Source organism: Phocoena sinus, chromosome 11, assembly GCF_008692025.1.
Source record: "Phocoena sinus isolate mPhoSin1 chromosome 11, mPhoSin1.pri, whole genome shotgun sequence".
Classification (NCBI taxonomy): Eukaryota; Metazoa; Chordata; class Mammalia; order Artiodactyla; family Phocoenidae; genus Phocoena; species Phocoena sinus.
Genome location: NC_045773.1, coordinates 38818889 through 38836785, shown reverse-complemented (window position 1 = coordinate 38836785; position 17897 = coordinate 38818889). Strand labels below are relative to the sequence as shown.

The following is a 17897-nucleotide window of genomic DNA, read 5'->3' as shown; positions in this document are numbered from 1 at the left end:
TGGGCTTCTCTCTAGTTGTGGCATGGGGGCTCCAGGGCACATGGGCTCCAGAGCGTGTGGGATCTGTAGTTTGCGGCATGTGGGCTCTCCCGTTGAGGCGCGAGAGCTCAATAGTTGTGGCACGTGGGCTTAGTTGCCCCACGGCATGTGGGATCTTAGTTCCCAAACCAGGGATTGAACGAATATCCCCCACATTGGAAGGTGGATTCTTTAGCACTGGACCACCAGGGAAATCCCCACCAATACAGTCTTGATTACTTTGCTCTCTAAGTTGATATTAGGTAGAATAATTCCTCTTTATTCTTTTATTTTTTAAAATTTAAAAAAAAATTTATTTTTTAAAATTTATTTATTTGGTTGTGCCAGGTCTTAGTTGTGGCAGGTGGGCTCCTTAGTTGTGGCTTGCCAGCTCCTTAGTTGTGGCATGCAAACTCTTAGTTGCGGCATGCATGTGGGATCTAGTTCCCCGACCAGGGCTTGAACCCAGGCCCCCTGCACTGGGAGCATGGAGTCTTAACCACCGTGCCACCAGGGAAGTCCCTAATTCCTCTTTATTCTTCTTGTTCAAAATTGTTATTGTGTTGAGAAGCTGGAGCTGGTGTATTAAATTTAAGATTATGACCTGCTGATTGCGGGGGCACAAGCCATCCACATGAGGTCAGCAGGTAGCTCCCTCAACATCTGAGCTCCCAGTTTGGGGAAGTGAAGACCATAGGGTCGTTTTGATTGAAGGTGCAGTTCCAATCCACCCACACAAAGGAACTAAAGTTACAAGGTCTATTACTTACAGATCCCAGACATAGGGGGGTGGGCAGTGAGCCAGGGGAAGGGCAGTCATCTGTCTCAGGTCACAAGTGAGCAGGAGATAGAGAGCACCTATTACTTACATGGTGGTCGGGGCAGAGGTCCCTTATTTTTCAGGGGCTCAACTCTAAGTGGATATTTTAAAAGATGCCCCAGGAAAAGCAAAGTGGGAATTTATGGTGGGAATCTTAAGCTCAGATCCTTATTGCAATGTCCAGACTCTGGGAAATGCCTAGGCAGCAAATCAAAATAGTTGTTTTCTCATCACAGCTATTTTATTTTATTTTATTTTTAACATCTTTATTGGAGCATAATTGCTTCACAATGCTGCATTAGCCTCTGCAGCACAATAAAGTGAATCAGCTACATGCATACACACATCCCCATATCCCCTCCCACCTTCCCTATCCCACCCCTCTAGGTGGTCACAAAGTACTGAGCTGATCTCCCTGTGCTATGCAGCTGCTTACCACTAGCTATCTATTTTACATTTGGTAGTCATCACAGCTATTTTAGTTCCTTTGCCTTTCCATATAAATTTTTCTAAATTAATTAGTTAATTATTTTGGTTACATTGGGTCTTCATTGCTGCACGTGGACTTTCTTTAGTTGCGGCAAGTGGGGGCTACTCTTTGTTGTGGTGTGGTGGCTTCTCTTGTTGCAGAGCACGGGCTCTAGGTGCGCGGGCTTCAGTAGTTGTGGCATGCGGGCTCAGTAGTTGTGGCTCATGGGCTTAGCTGCTCCGCGGCATGTGGGGTCTTCCTGGACAGGGATCAAACCTGTGTCCCCTGCACTGGCAGGCAGATTCTTAACCACTGTGCCACCAGGGAAGTCCTAATATAAATTTTAGAATAATCTTTTCTATATATACAAAAATTCTTACTGGGATTTTGATAGGAATTACGTTAAACCTTGAATTAGTTTTCTAGGGCTGCTGTAAAAAATTACTACAACTTTAGTGGCTTAGAATAACACACACAATTATCCTCTCATAGTTCTGGAGATCAGAAGTCTAAAATTAAGGTGTTGGCAAGAGCTGTGCTCCTTTTGTGGACTCTGGAGAAGAATCTATTCCTTGTCTCCTCTAGCTCTGGTGGCTGCCACTATTCTTTGGCATTCCTTGGCTTATGGCCACATCACTCCAATCTGTGCCTCAGGCTTCACATCCCCTTCTCCATCTGTGTGTGTGTATAATCTCTCTCTGCATCTCTCTTATAATGAGAATTGTGATTGGATTTATAATCATCTCCCCAGGTCAAGATTCTTAATTTAATCACACCTGCAAAGACTTTCCTTGTAAAGTACATTTGCACATTTTAGGGATTATGACCTGATATCTTTGGGCGGCCATTATTTAGCCTATTACAAACCTGTATATCAATTTGGGGAGAATTGACATCTTTACTGTGTTGAGCTTTCCAATCCATTAACACAGTATGTCTTTCCATTTGTTTAGATCTTTGATTTCTTTCACCAGTGTTGTATGGTTTTCAGCATACAAATTCTGTACATGTTTTGTTAGATTTACACCTAGATATTTCATTTTTAAAGCAATTTAAATTGTATTATCTTTCAAATTTGGTGTCTGCATGTTCATTTCTAGCATACAGAAATACAGTTGAGGGGCTTCCCTGGTGGCGCAGTGGTTGAGAGTCTGCCTGCCGATGCAGGGGACATGGGTTCGTGTCCCGGTCCGGGAAGATCCCACATGCCGCAGAGCGGCTAGGCCTGTGAGCCATGGCCGCTGAGCCTGCGCGTCTGGAGCCTGTGTTCCGCAACGGGAGAGGCCACAGCAGTGAGAGGCCCGTGTACCGCACGGGCTTAGTTGTTCTGCGGCATGTGGGATCTTCCTGGACCAGGGCTTAAACCCGTGTCCCCTGCATTGGCAGGCGGATTCTTAACCACTGCACCACCAGGGAAGCCCTACAACTGATTTTTGTATGTTTGTTTTATATCCTTTGGCCTTGCCAAACTTATTAGTTCTAGGAGTTTGTTTTGTGGATTCCTTGGGATTTTCTACACAGACAATTATGTTATCTGCAAGTAGGGAGAGTTTTATTTTTTTAACTTTATTTATTTTTGGCTGTGTTGGGTCTTTGTTGCCGTGTGCGGGCTTTTTTAGTTGCGGAGAGCAGGGGCTACTCTTTGTTGCGGTACATGGGCTTCTCATTGCGGTGGCTTCTCTTGTCGCGGAGCATGGGCTCTAGGTGCGTGGGCTTTAGTAGTTGCAGCACAGAGGCTCAATAGTTGTGTCATGAGGGCCCCAGAGCACATGGGCTTCAGTAGTTATGGCATGTGGGCCCAGTAGTTGCGGCTTGCGGGCTCTGGAGCATGGGCTTAGTAGTTGTGACACACGGTTTTATTTTTAAGTCCCTACAGTTTTATTTTTTCCTTTACCATCTACATGCCTTTTGTTTCCTTTTCTTGCCTTATTACACTGGCTAGAACTTCCAGCACTATGTCAAATAAGAGTGGTAGGGGACTTCCCTGGTGGTGCACTGGTTGAGAATCCACCAGCCAATGCAGGGGACACAGGTTAGATCCCTGGTCCAGGAAGATCCCACATGCTGCGGAGCACCTAAGCCTGTGTGTCATAACTACTGAGCCCGCTCTCTAGAGCCCGCAAGCCACAACTGTGCTGCAGTTACTGAGCTTGCATGCTGCAATTACTGAAGCCTATAGCCAGCGCTCCACAGCAAGAGAAGCCACCGCAATGAGAAGCCTGTGCACTGCAACAAAGAGCAGCCCCCCCGCCCCCCACCGCAACTAGAGAAAGCCCATGGACAGCAACAAAGACCCAACGCAGCCAAAAAAAAAAAAAAAACCAAAAACAACCAGTGGTGAGAGCAGACATCCTTGCCTTGTTTCTGATCTTAAGGAGAAAGCATTCAGTCTATCACCATTAGATGCTCTTTATCAAATTGAGAAAGTTGTCCTCTGTTCCTGTGTTTCTGAGAGTGTTTATCGTGACTGGGTGTTGAATTTTGTTAGGTACTTTTTCTGCATTAATTAATATGATCATGTGATTTTTGTTCTTTAGTCTGTTAATATGGTGGATTACATTGATTGATTTTCAAATATTGAACTGGCCTTGCACCCTGAAATAAGTGCTACGTGGTTATGGTATATAGTTCTTTTTATATATTGCTAAATTCTGTTTCTTAATGTTTTGTTAAAATTTTTGTGTCCATCTGCATTTTCTTTTCTGTTTTTTTTTTGGTATTGTCTTTGATGTTGGTGTCAGGGTAATGTTAGCTTCATAAAATGAATAGGCAGGTATTTCTTCCTTCTACTTTCTGGAAAAGACTGTGTAGAATTGGTGTTAATTCTTTAAATATTTGGTAGAATTTATTAGTGAAGCTGTCTGGGCCTAGAGATTTCTTTTTGTGGGAGTTTTTAAATTATAAATTTTTTAAATTACAAATTTTGAGGAATTGGTCTGTTTCATTTGAATTATCAAAATCTGTGAGTTACTTGGTAGTATTTCCTTACTATCCTTTTTGACGTCTGCAGGATCTGTAGTAATATCCCGTCTCAGTCCTGATATTGGTAATTTGTTTATAGAGATTTGTCAATTTTATTAATCTTTTCAAAGAACCAGTTTTTTGTTTTATTGAGTTTTTTCTGTTGTTTTCAATTTTATTGATTTCTGTGCTTTACTATTTCCTTCCTTCTGCTTGCTTTTGGTTTATTTTGCTCTTTTTTTTTGAGATTCTTGATGTGGGAGCATAGATTATTGGTTTGAGACTTTTCCTCCTTTTTCTAGTGGTTTCAGTGCTGTAAATTCACTCCAAAGAGCTGCTTTAGCTGTGTTCCACAAATTTTACTATAACCCCACAAATGTATATTTAGTTCAGTGTAACATTTTATTTCCCTTGAGGCTTCCTCTCTGACACAGGAATTATTTAGAAGTACATTGTATAGTTTTCAAGCCTTTGGAGATTTTCTTACTATGCTTGTGTTACTGATTTCTAATTTGATTCCATTGGGGTTGGAGAACATTTCAGTATTATTTCAGTTCCTTTAAATTTGTTGAGATTTTTTTCATGGCCCTAGATGTGATCTCTCAGGGTATATGTTCTGTGGACATTTGAAAAGAATATATGTTCTGTTGTCAGGTGGAGTGCTCCATAAATGTTGATTAAATCATATTGATTGATAGCATGTTTTAGTTCTTTTGTACCCTTGGTGATTTTCTTTCTAGTTGTTCTATCATTTGTTGAGAGAGTGATGTTGACATTTCCAACTAGAATTGTTGATTTGTTTATTTTTTGTTTCAGTTCTATCAGTTTTTGCTTCTCATGGTTCTGCTACTCTGTTGTTTGGTGCATATACATTTAGGATTAGTATTCTTCTTGATAGATTGACCCTTTTATCATTATATAATGTACCGCTTTTTGATAATTTTCTTTGTTCTTCAGTCTACTTTATCTGATATAAATACGTCTCCTCTTGCTTTCTTTTAATTATTGTTTGCATGATATATCTTTTCCCATCCTTTTCCTTTCTACCTATCTTTTTCATCTTGGAGTTGTCATCTGTTGATTGTCTTTTTTTTGTTCAGTTTGGGATCTTCTTGGTTCTTGGCATGATGAGTGATTTTTCAGCATTTTTTTTTTGCGGGGTGTTGCGGGGGAGCTGTACCGCATGGCTTGCAGGATCTTAATTCCCTGACCCAGGGATTGAACCCGGGCCTATGGCAGTGAAAGCACCAAGTCCTAACCACTGGACTGCCAGGGAATTCCCATGATGAGTGATTTTTGATTGAAACTTGAACAATTTTGTATTTTGTTCTGAAACTCTAGATTCTGTTTTAGCTGGCTTTTGTTTGACACTTGTCTGGCAGAGAAAGGGTAGAGGAGGCACTGCCTGATTACTGGGAAGTTTAGGTAGAAGCCCAGGTTCCCCACTCAGCCTTTGTTGACACCTGAAGGCAGGTGAAGTCCTTATTACTGCTGGTTGAGGGTGGGAGTTCTAGTTCCCTAGGCCTCACGACTGCTGAGCAATGGTTAAAGTTCTGACTCTCCACCAGTCTTCCTCTGACACCATCCCAGCAGGGATGGGGAGAGACTCCTTCTTATTGCTTGGGTGGGAATATAGAAATCCAGGTTCGCCATGTGGTTTCCACTGACACCAAGGGGCTGGAGGTAGAGGGTGGTGCATTGTTACTAGCCAGTGAGGATGAAAGTCCCAGCTCCCTCCCCAGTGGCGATATTAGGGTGCCTTGTTACAGCCTCATGAGGGTGGAAGTCTTGGCTCCCCACTTGGCCTTTGTCAGCATGGGTGGGAGTGGGGCCACAGTTTTTTCTGTGGTGTTTTGCTAGAAAAAAGCTGTTACTGTCTAAATGTTTTATGTCTTGCTAGGTTACCCCCTTCTTGCTTCTTTGGATAAAGAGAGCAGACTTTTGTTAGGACGGTTTTTGTTTCATCTGTTGGCATTACTGGGTTGCCAGCTTCTTCAGCTTCCACTTCTGGTATACATGAGGCAAAAGAAAACCCAGGGAACTCACTGCTGTGTCATTCCTTGAATCCTGGGGTCCCTAGCTGCTCTGCCTTCTTCTCTTGACTGTTTAAGAGTCTCATGTTTATTATATATATATATATATATATATATAATATCTAGGATTTTCCCTTGTATTTAGTGGGAAACTAAGGAGAAGTACATCTGTTTCATCTTCCTAGAAGTGAAAGTCCAATGGTCTTTTTCTTTTATGTTTTGTGTTTTTTGATATCTTTTAAAAATGAAATCCTTCCTTATTCTGACATTCTGCTATATTCTAAACATTTTAAAGTTTTGCTTTTTACATTTATGTATCTAATCCACCTGGGATTTATCTTGTTTTTGATGGAGAAGTAACAGAAGAAACCTAATTGTTTTTTTCTACATAGATAGCCACTTGTCCTGGTGTCTTTGAACAGCTTCTTTGCAAGCAGGTTTTGGGCTCTCCCTCTGGTTCCACAGTCCAGTGTCTACTCTGCCCCATGTGACACTGCCTTAAATACAGTAGCTTTGTGATAAGTCTTGGTTTGGTAGGATAGGACTTCCAGCCCTCAAAATTGTTTTACTTTCTTGGGTTTTGTCTCTGTCTCATGACTTTTAGTTCAAAAACAAAATAAGAACAGGAATAACAAAGTCAATAGCAAAAAAAACCTTTTGGCATTGGCTTGGATTTGCATTGACTTCAGAGTACACTGTCTGTTTCAGTGGCCTTGTTTTCTTCAGCAATTTTATTTACTTTGCATTACCCAGGTCAAAAAATATCACGTGGCTCCTCAACAGCTTGGCTCAGGGCAGGGCTTCATCATTTTCCAGAATGGGAAATTGCTTGTGATGGCTGTGGCCACCTGTGGGCACCCAGAAAGTCCCACAGTGCATCTGTGTGGCTGCCAGCCTTAGAGCAGGGTCATGAGCTGCTTGAAGCTGGTGTGGGGGAGAGGGGACAATGTGCAGGGTTTTAGTCACTGCTGGGGGTTGGGGGGCAAGAGAGTTCAAATAAGTTTTGTTCACTAGCACTGGTTTGCAAATATATGCAATATGTGGGGTGTGAGAAGTGGGTGGTTGCCACACTTCTCTGTGCAAATACTTGGCTTTTCAATTTTTTTCAAAAGTATTTTTTTAAGACTTAATAATTGTAATATTTGGCACATTGTTTTATCTCTATATATGCATGCACATGTTTTTTTTTCCCCTTGGACCATTTCAAAGTGAGTTGCAGAAAAAAAAAACAACAAAAAAAAAACAAAACAAACAAACAAAAAAAAAACAAAGTGAGTTGCAGAGATTTTTGATACTTCATCCCTAAATACTTCAAAATTGAGGACAGTCTGTTATCGAGCCACACCACCATCATTTCACCTAAGAAAATTAACAATAAATATAATCTCCAGCCCACATGCACAATTCCTCAGCTGTCCCTTTGAGAGCTGGTCTTGTGTGTGTGTGTGTGTTTTTTTTTTTTAAGTAAATCCGACACAAATGAACCTATATATGAAACAGAAATAGAATCAGGGACATAGAGAATAGACTGGTTACCAAGGGGGTGGGGGGTAAGAGAGGGTTGGATTAGGAGTTTGGAATTAGCAGATGCAAACTGGTACATACAGAATGGATAAACAAGGCCCTACTGTATAGCACAGGTAACTATATTCAGTATCCTGTGATAAACCATAATGGGAAAGAATATGAAAAAGAATGTACATATATGTATAACTGAGTTACTTTGCTGTACAACAGTAATTAGCACAACATTGTAATTCAACTATACTTCAATAAAAAATAAATTAAAAAAAAGTAAATCCAGGGTCCAGTCAAGATGTACACACTGCATCTGGTTGCGGTCTTTAAATCTAGAATAGTCCCCTTGTATTTAGAGGCATCAGATTTGGAAAGACCAGACCAGTTATCTTGTAGAAGGTCACACATTCTAGATTTGTCTGATTGTGTCTTCATGGCCCTGTGTTTCCTATGAACTGGAAGTTAGTTCTAGAGCAGTACTACCCAACAGAAATATAATGTGATCCACATATGTCATTTAATATTTTCCAGTAGTCACATGAAATAAAAATAAGCAGGTGGAATTAATTTTAATAATATATTTAATATTTTTATTATGTACTATTTATTAATATTTATTTACTTAACTATACTTAATATTTTCATATCAAAATATTCAATATGTAATCAATATTTTTAAAGTATTAATGAGATATTTTACATTCTTTTTTTAAAAATTAATTTATTTATTTAGGCTGTGCCAGGTCTTAGTTGCAGCTTACAGACTTCTTAGTTGTGGCATGCGGACTCTTAGTTATGGCATGCATGCAGGATCTAGTTCCCCGACCAGGGATCGAACCCTGGCCCCCTGCATTGGGAGCACAGAGTCTTACCCACTGGACCACTAGGGAAGTCCCCAACATTCCTTTTTTATACTTAGTTTTCAGAATCCACGGCGTGCTTTATACTTAATGGACCAGCCACATTTCCAGTGTTCAGTAGCCACATGTAGCTGGTGGCTCTGTACTGGACAGTGCAGGCTGAGACTTGATCCAACTCAGAGTAGATATTTTTGGCAGGAACACTTAGGGGGTAGTAACTGCCTGTGCTCAACTTTGAAACCATGGAAGTTGCTGAAGTCTGAGTCTACTCTTCTTCTTTTTCAGGCTTTGGGTGCTCTGGGATGGAGCAGGTGTGGAGAGGCTGAGGACCCAGTTCTGGGACCACGTCACTTGCTTCCTTTCTTAGACTATCTGCTTGAGCAGACTTGAGCCCGGGATGAGGATGTCTGTGGCCCTCTCGCTGCTGCTCCCCCTCTGGGGGAGGACCTTTCTCCTTCTGCTATCTGTGGCTGTGACTCAGTCCCGCTGGCCCAGTGAGCCTTCGGAGGCCGTCAGGGACTGGGAGAACCAGCTCGAGGCGTCCATGCACTCAGTACTCTCAGACCTCCATGAGGCTGTTCCCACGGTGGTTGGCATTCCTGATGGCACTGCTGTCGTCGGACGCTCATTTCGAGTGACCATTCCAACAGATTTAATTGCCTCCAATGGAGAAGTCATCAAGGTGAGACTGGATATAAACTGTAAATGAGGAATAATTCTCATCTTCCATTTTAGTTTTGATTTTAGTGTTAATTTTAGGATTTTTTAGTTTTTTAGTTTAGGTTTAGTTTTTCAGTTTTCCAGGAATTCTGAGCTCAGTTCTTCCAGGACCTGCTAAATGTTCCTTAAGAGAGGGACAGCCGCTGACGTTCACTAGAGGGTCCCCATATATCTCAGAAAAGCATCCTAAACCTTTATTCTTGCTCCCATTTTGAGGGTGTCACCATTAAAAAGCTTTTACATATGTACTCTGGAATATCTTTTGGTCATCAAGTTAGGGATTTGATGGAAGGGCCTGTGTATAGGAAATGGTCTGCTTTCATTAACCATGGGATTAAACCCAAGAAATTTGGAACTTTTAAATGCTTTGAACCTATTTTTAAAAAATAAGGTATAAGTAAATATTGGAGTTTTGCTTTGCTTTGGTGTTCTATGTTTACTAATGTATTTGGTCACTTAAGAACCAAAATTAGTACTTAAATTTCAGCCTTGCCTCATCTCCTTTTGGGGAGGCAACCCAGAAAACAAGGGGATCTGAGATCTTTGTAACTGAAGAGTGTCTTGTCCAACCCAGGGTGGAAATTAGTTGAAACAGGAAGCTTTTGTGTGAAGAAGTACCATCCATTTGTCTGGGGTTGTGGGACCTTGGAATTTCCCCTAGTTCCTGATTGAGTTTGCATGGGAGCCATGTGGGTGGGTGGGGTGTACTGCTCAACCTATGAACATCTCCTACAGCAGATGTCAGCACACTTTTTCTTAAAAAAGCCAGATAGTATTTTTTTGGCTTTGCTGGCCATATGGTTTCTGTTGCAACTCCTCAACTTTGCCAGTGTAGTATGAAAGTAGCCATAGACAATATGCAAGCGAATGGACATGGCTCTGTTCCAATAAAACTTTTTTTAAAAAATAAATTTATTTATTTAATTTATTTTTGACTGCATTGGGCCTTTGTTGCTGCACACGGGCTTTTCTCTATTTGCGGTGAGCAGGGCTACTCGTCGTTGTGGTGTGTGGGCTTATTGCTGTAGCTTCTCTTGTTTAGGCGCATGGGCTTCAGTAGTTGTGGCACATGGGCTCAGTAGTTGTGGCTTATGGGCTCTAGAGCGCAGTAGCACGGGCTCAGTTGTTCCATAGCATGTGGTATCTTCCCGGCCCAGGGCTGGAACCTGTGTCTCCTGCATTGGCAGGCGGATTCTTAACTACTGTGCCACCAGGGAAGCCCCCAATAAAACTTTACTTTTAAAAACTTTACTGAAACTGAAATTTTAATTTCATGTGATTTTCACGTGTCAAGAAATACTATATCTTCTTTTGATTTTTTTTCCCCTCACTCATTTAAAAATCGCAAAAAACATGTTTAGCTCATGGGCTGTACAAAGACAGGTGGCAGCCCGGATCGAACCCGCGTCCCCTGCATTGGAAGACAGATTCTTTACCACTGGACCACTGGGGAAGTCCCATGGCCACAGTTTTCTTTTTAGTAAATTTATTTATTTTATTTTATTTATTTATTTTTGGCTGCATTGGGTCTTCGTTGCTGAGCGCAGGCTTTCTCTAGTTGCGGCGAGCAGGGGCTACTCGTCGTTGTGGTGCGTGGGCTTCTTGTTGCGGAGCACGGGCTCTAGGCGCTCGGGCTTCAGTAGTTGTGGTGCGTGAGCTGTAGAGCACAGGCTCAGTAGTTGTGGTGCACGGGCTTAGTTGCTACAGCATGTGGGATCTTCCTGGACCAGGGCTCGAACCCGTGTGCCCAGCATTGGCAGGCGGATTCTTAACCATTGTGCCACCAGGGAAGTCCTCATGGCCATAGTTTTCTAACCCTTGGCCTACAGCATTCTTTCCCCAGAGGTGTGGCTTGAATATGAATTAAAAATATTCCAAGGTCTATACTTCGTTATGGTAGTTTTTTTTTTTAAACATCTTTATTGGAGTATAATTGCTTTACAATGGTGTGTTAGTTTCTGCTTTACAACAAAATGAATCAGTTACATATACATATGTTCCCATATCTCTTCCCTCTTGCGTCTCCCTCCCTCCCACCCTCCCTATCCCACCCCTCCCAGCGATCACAAAGCACTGAGCTGATCTCCCTGTGCTATGCGGCTGCTTCCCACTAGCTATCTACCTTACGTTTGGTAGTGTATATATGTCCATGCCTCTCTCTCGCTTTGTCACAGCTTACCCTTCCCCTCCCCATATCCTCAAGTCCATTCTCTAGTAGCTCTGTGTCTTTATTCCTGTCTTACCCCTAGGTTCTTCATGACATTTTTTTCCCTTAAATTCCATATATATGTGTTAGCATACGGTATTTGTCTCTCTCTTTCTGGCTTACTTCACTCTGTATGACAGACTCTAGGTCTATCCACCTCATTACAAATAGCTCAATTTTGTTTCCTTTTATGGCTAAGTAATATTCCATTGTATATATGTGCCACATCTTCTTTATCCATTCATCCGATGATGGACACTTAGGTTGTTTCCATCTCCGGGCTATTGTAAATAGAGCTGCAATGAACATTTTGGTACATGACTCTTTTTGAATTATGGTTTTCTCAGGGTATATGCCCAGTAGTGGGATTGCTGTGTCATATGGTAGTTCTATTTGTAGTTTTTTGATGAACCTCCATACTGTTCTCCACAGTGGCTGTATCAATTTACATTCCCACCAACAGTGCAAGAGGGTTCCCTTTTCTCCACACACTCTCCAGCATTTATTGTTTCTAGATTTTGTGTGTGTGTGTGTGTGTGTGTGTGTGTGTGTGTGTGGTATGCGGGCCTCTTACTGCTGTGGCCTCTCCCGTTGCGGAGCACAGGCTCCGGACACGCAGGCTCAACGGCCATGGCTCACGGGCCTAGCCGCTCTGCGGCATGTGGGATCTTCCCGGACCGGGGCACAAACCTGTGTCCCCTGCATCAGCAGGCGGACTCTCAACCACTGCGCCACCAGGGAAGCCCTGTTATGGTAGTTTTTAATATCTGTTTTGCGCTTAGATTTCTACATACACATAGTGTTCTGGCTATTTATTGGTATGTTTAAAGCATAAGAACATAGTGGTTTGAAATGGCCAGTTTGTTTTGCTCACAGTTTTGTGGCCAAGAATTCAGGGATTTAGCGCTCATCTGGGAATCTCATCTCTGCTGCACATGGCACTAGCTAGAGTGGCTCACCTGGGCCTGGAGGATCTACTTCCAAGGTGGCTCATTCATGGCTGGCAAGTTGGTTCTGCCTGTTGGCAGGGAGCTTACCTGGGACTGCTGATCAAGGTCCTTGGTTTCTCTCCATGTAGACCTTTCCACAGATACCTGGATTTCCTCACAGTACAATAGCTGGGTTCCAAGATTGCGTATTCCAAGATACAGGAAGTGGAAGCTGCCAGTCTCTTAAGGCCTGGGCTTGGAAACTTGCACAGTGACACTTCCTTTGTACTCCGTTGGTCAAAGCACACCCAGGCTCCAATGAGGCTTTACCAACTTGCCTCTCTCTGACCCACAAGCCCCAGGTATCTAGATTAGAAATGGTCACTCTTCCATGCCACTTCCATTCCATGCCACTCTTCTCATTGAGAGGTGTGTCTATGCCCCTTTCCCTTGAATCTGGGCAGATCCACTCCTCACCTGACCCTCCTTGTGTTCTCTTCCTTTTCCTTTTTGACCCCCTCTCTTTAGCTTTTGGCTTGTTCTTAGGGTGGCTTTGTGTTCTCAGAGGTGGTCATACTTCCGAAGATCCTGTCTCAGTTCCATGGAGCTCTTTCTAGTTTGTAGAGTCTTTGAGAAAGATTTCCATGTAATCTTCAAAACACCCCAGTAAGCCAGTTTCTAGTTTATTAGATGAAAAATGGCGTTTTTGGAGGTACATTTCTTACCCAGCATCAAATTTCATCTTCTGAATATCCAGACCCTGTAGCGATTACCCTTGTTCCAGTGGCCACTGGAATGTTGTACATGGATTAGTCTTGACCAAAGTTGCCTTGAGTCGATACAGTGAGCTGAGTATTTGCTGTATCTGGCAGAGGGACATTTAACAGGCTTATTCACTGGGGGAGCAAAGAGATTTTACTAGGAAAACAGGATTTTATCTGAGCTTATCTATCTGTGGAAAGCACACCATTTAGTAGATGATTAGCCTGTAGAAAAACAGGTGAAAATGTGTGACTCTTCATCCTGAACCGTCTTGACATCAGGGTTGTGTGGGGTGGGAATCAGATCAGAAAGCCTGACTTCCTTCCTGGAGCTTTGTTTTCCCTGTGTGTAAAACAGGATTGGAAAGTCTTTACACTAAAGGAGTTGTTTTTTTCCCCCCTATTATAATAATGATGTATAAATGTACATTGTAGAAAAAGGGAGAAAGAAAATCTCCTGTGGTTCCTAGCACTAGCATACTCCTCTGTCATTTTCTGCGTTCATCAAGAGGTGTCCGTGTCACATACACACACAGACATTTTAGACAGACCTGAAATCATGCTTAATCTATATTTTAACCTTTTTTTCATTCACTGTAGTTTGAGTTTTTTTCCTTGGTTATTAAGTATTCTTTGGGAATGTAACTTTTAAAGGCTGCCCAATATTCTTGTGTATGTGAGGAATATTTCAGATCTTGGTCCCAAGGAGCCTTGTTGGGGTGACCTCCAAATCATATCCATCACTATTAACTGTCATCCAAACTACCACTCGCTCACCGCTTCCCAGGCGCCCTGCCTCTTTTCTTAACCCCTTAGTCTGTTCTCCATACTGAGTCAAGAGACATCTTTATCTTTGTAAAGCTTACATCTGCTAAAAACAGGCCTCCCCTACCCCCCTGTCCTTAGGATTAAGCCCTGTTTGATCTGGCCTCTGGCCTCTTCTCTCTCCCCTTTCCCTTTGCATACCTTGTCCCAGCCACACCAGCCTCTTTCTGCCCCACAGATATGCCAAGCTCAGGGCCCACCCCAGGCTGCTGGCTCTTTTTTTCTTCTGTCAGCATGGGTACAGCCACCTCTTTCAGGCTTAGTTTCAGCATTGGAGCCCTTTCCCTCCACCCTGATGAAGGCATATTTCTCACAAAACCCTGTGTTATCTTCTTAGCAAATTTTTGTACTTGAAATTCTTTTTAGTCTGCATGTTTGATTCCAGTCCCATAGTAGGCCTTCAAATGTTTTTGGGCTGGCAGAGGGAAGGAGAACCCCCTCAGCACCTGCAAACCTGCTTTGGATTGTCAAAGCCTACCTGCCAGGGACTTCCCTGGTGGTGCAGTGGTTAAGAATCCACCTGCCAATGCAGGGGACATGGGTTCGATCCCTGTCCGGGAAGATCCCACATGCCGTGGAGCAACTAAGCCCATGTGCTGCAACTACTGAGCCTGTGCTCTAGAGCCCACGAGCCACAACTACTGAGCCCTCATGCCACAACTACTGAAGCCTGTGCGCCTAGAGCCTGTGCTCTGCAACGAGAAGCCACCTCAATGAGAAGCCCGTGTGCCGCAACGAAGAGTAGCCCCCACTCCCCACCACTACAGAAAGCCCGCACACAGCAACGAAGACCCAACACAGCCAAAAATAGATAAATAAAATAAACTTATTAAAAAAAGAAAAAAAGCCTACCTGCCTGTTTGTAGGAAGAAATGCCAGCCTATGTCAGGGCAGTAAGAGACTAAGCTTGCCTAAGCCTCATGTGGAGTTCCCAGGTAAGGGTTGGCCTTCCAGTCAATTAGCCAGATTGCCTAATGAGGACTCATAGGCAGAACATGGTCTGTCCTGAGACCTGATGAGATTAGATGGTGTGGTTGTCATACTTGCTGACTGGTCAGGAGATGTGCATGGGGGTTGGTGATAGAATAATTCAGTGTTTGTAACAGACCATGTAACAATCTATAGAAGGGGTAGAAAATTAAGTCTCATGCTAAGTGAGCTGCACTGGCTACCTGCCAAGCCTTGTTGGACCTGTGTGGGCTGATGGTTGTGGTATTTCAGGAGATTGTGGCAACTTTGGGAATCACAGTGACAGAGGAAGTGCTGCTTGGCATCAGCCAGGTATGCCCTTCCCTATATTTTATACACCAGGCTTCAAGGAAGCAGGTCAGGAGGAAGAGGAAGGGGACATGCCTGCCTGGAGGATTAACCCTGAGGTCCTGGATCCTTTGCTCTGCCCCACATCTGAGACTCTTTCATGTCCAAACAGCCCTTGTCCAGTCTCATCCCAGCCAGCACCTATTACTTCCCCGCTGTTCTCTAGGTCTACCTCAAGAATCAATTTGCTATTACTGACCCCATTTTAACTCCCAAATGGACTCCATTGATCTGATGTAAGAAGGGTCTATGGGCTACCTCCAGACCTTTGTGGCCAGCATGACCTTCCTGAAAGACCTGTGCCTTGGGTCTCTCTTCTTTTCTCCTGTGGCCTCAGGACACCCTAAAGGAGATGGTCCTGGTGTGTGCTCCCTTGGACCAGACTAGATGCCTGTATGCAAAGCTCATCCCAGGTCTCGACTGTTCTTTGCTCTCACAGCAGTCTTAGGTCTTAGAGCACCCTCTCTCTTCATCAGGGTCTGTAGGTATAGGTCCCACAGAAGCCAGCTTTGCCTTTGCTGGACAGATCCTAAGCTGTCCCAAGTTGGCCATAGTATAAGTTACCCCCCTGACTTCCCTCAGGATTGGTGCTGGCTCCCTAAGGGTGCCTCTCCTCTGACTTGAGTTGAGTGTAGGACTGGCTGAGGAAGGTGATTATATGGCTGGAGATGTTCTAACTCCTCCTCTCTGGGTTGGTCAGGAGAGAAGTCTTTGCATCTCATGAAATGATTGGGCTGCCCCTCTAGAGCCCCCTCAGATGTCTCATTTTGGTAGTGCCCATGAGGATGGCTTTTCATCCCTGCTTCCCTTTAGCCTCCTTGTCTGGAGACAATGTGGAATTTCTCTCAGCCCAAGATGTTGGCAGACTGGGAGCAGCCCTTCCTGGGACTGTGCTCTCATCTGCTGGCATAGGCCCCCAATTGTTCCTATGAGAACAATGGGTACTCTTTTTGGCCAGGAAGGGGAGCTCATGAAAGGAGTATTTCTTTGGATGCTTGCGAGCTTTGTGGCAACCCCGCCTGCGTGAGATGAACTGCAGTTTCTTCCTGCCTCAAGTGGGTGTTCCCTGGCTCTGAATTGATCCCTTGTGAACAGAGCACACTGGGAAATGTGGGTTGGCGAAGGAAGGCATCCTTGGGTTGTCAGAATGACACTTGCCCAGACATATCAGCTCAAATACTTATTATTGAATATATAGGCTTCTATGTTTTAGAAAAAAAATTACTGACAAAGACTGAAAACATGACGAAGTAAAAATAGTTGATGTCAGGGCTTGGGACTGAGGGACTGATTCTGAGAATTTTATTAGTGGCTATAACCATGCTAAGCTGTCCCTTACTTTGGGGGGAAAATGATTAATTTTTGTTTTCAGATGAGAACAGGTAACATCAGATAAAATGCTTCATAATTGAGACCAGAGGGGCACTGATTGAGCTGGACAAGTTGTGTTCAACAACATGTGATCCTGTGGCCTTGGCCTTTGTGGCAACAGCCATATTCTGGCTTGAGGTTTGAATGTCAAGCAGCAGAACCAATTATTGTCTCTCATGGGTGTGGCTCTGCTCTACTTGGTAAAGCAAAGTATGTCTACCCTGGTTCTACCCTGGTTCCTCACCTTCTGTGGGGGCAGTCTTGGCCTTTGACCTCAAACCAGAGGCTCTTCGTGTTGACATGTGCCATCTCCCCACAGCCCAGCCATGTGACTGCCCATGTGCATCATTTGTGGAAGGTGAGCTTGGACACAGATTAGTCTCATTGTCATAGTCCATGGCACAGACACAGGATCACCCTGAATCTGAGTCAGCACCATGGGGGCCTCTGAAACATGACTGGAAGCTGACTCCATCAGAGGGACTATTTCCTGCCCCCCTGAGCAAAGGAGCCCACCACACAGTTGGCCTGCCCCAAGGAGGCCTTGATCACCTCATGTGTGAGTGCCTCCAGGGTGTTGCCTATGGTATCCAGCCATAGATGGCTGTGGGTTGGCTCAGCTCCACAGCTTGGCTGACGGGTGAGGGGCTGAAGGGTCCAGGAGCCAGTGACCAGGTCTGAGGGAAGGCAGGGACTTTGCCAGGGCAGGCTGCTAAGAGGCCTAAGCAGTGGGGTGTCACAGGGCAGCAGTTTGTGCCACTGTGAAATGGACCAGTGAGAAGACCCTCTGACACATCTGTTGGGGATTCAGGGAAGGGCCCAGCCTAAACCCCTGGGGCTGTCCTGTCTTGAGGTGTTGGTTGGAAGGTGCCACCACTGAGGCTCAAAGGACCCTCCAAAAGGTTTGTAGTGTGGGGGAATTCTCACCAAATGCAGTTTCTCTTTTTCTTTTTTTTTTTTTTTTTTTTTTTTTTTTTTTGCGGTACGCGGGCCTCTCACCGCTGTGGCCTCTCCCACCGCGGAGCACAGGCTCCGGACGCACAGGCTCAGCGGCCATGGCTCATGGGCCCAGCCGCTCCACGGCACGTG

General features: G+C 44.0%; 1 protein-coding gene across 4 annotated transcripts in view; it reads left to right on the top strand.

Annotated features, from left to right (window-relative positions):
* DAG1 (dystroglycan 1) overlaps positions 1-17897 on the top strand; it is a 63938-nt gene that overhangs the window by 35967 nt on the left and 10074 nt on the right. For all 4 annotated transcript variants that reach the window (XM_032648589.1, XM_032648588.1, XM_032648590.1 and 1 more), the window contains exon 2: positions 8965-9361. In XM_032648589.1, the coding sequence (XP_032504480.1) occupies positions 9077-9361 (285 nt within the window). In that variant the 5' untranslated portion in view covers positions 8965-9076. The remainder of the gene's footprint in view (positions 1-8964; positions 9362-17897) is intronic.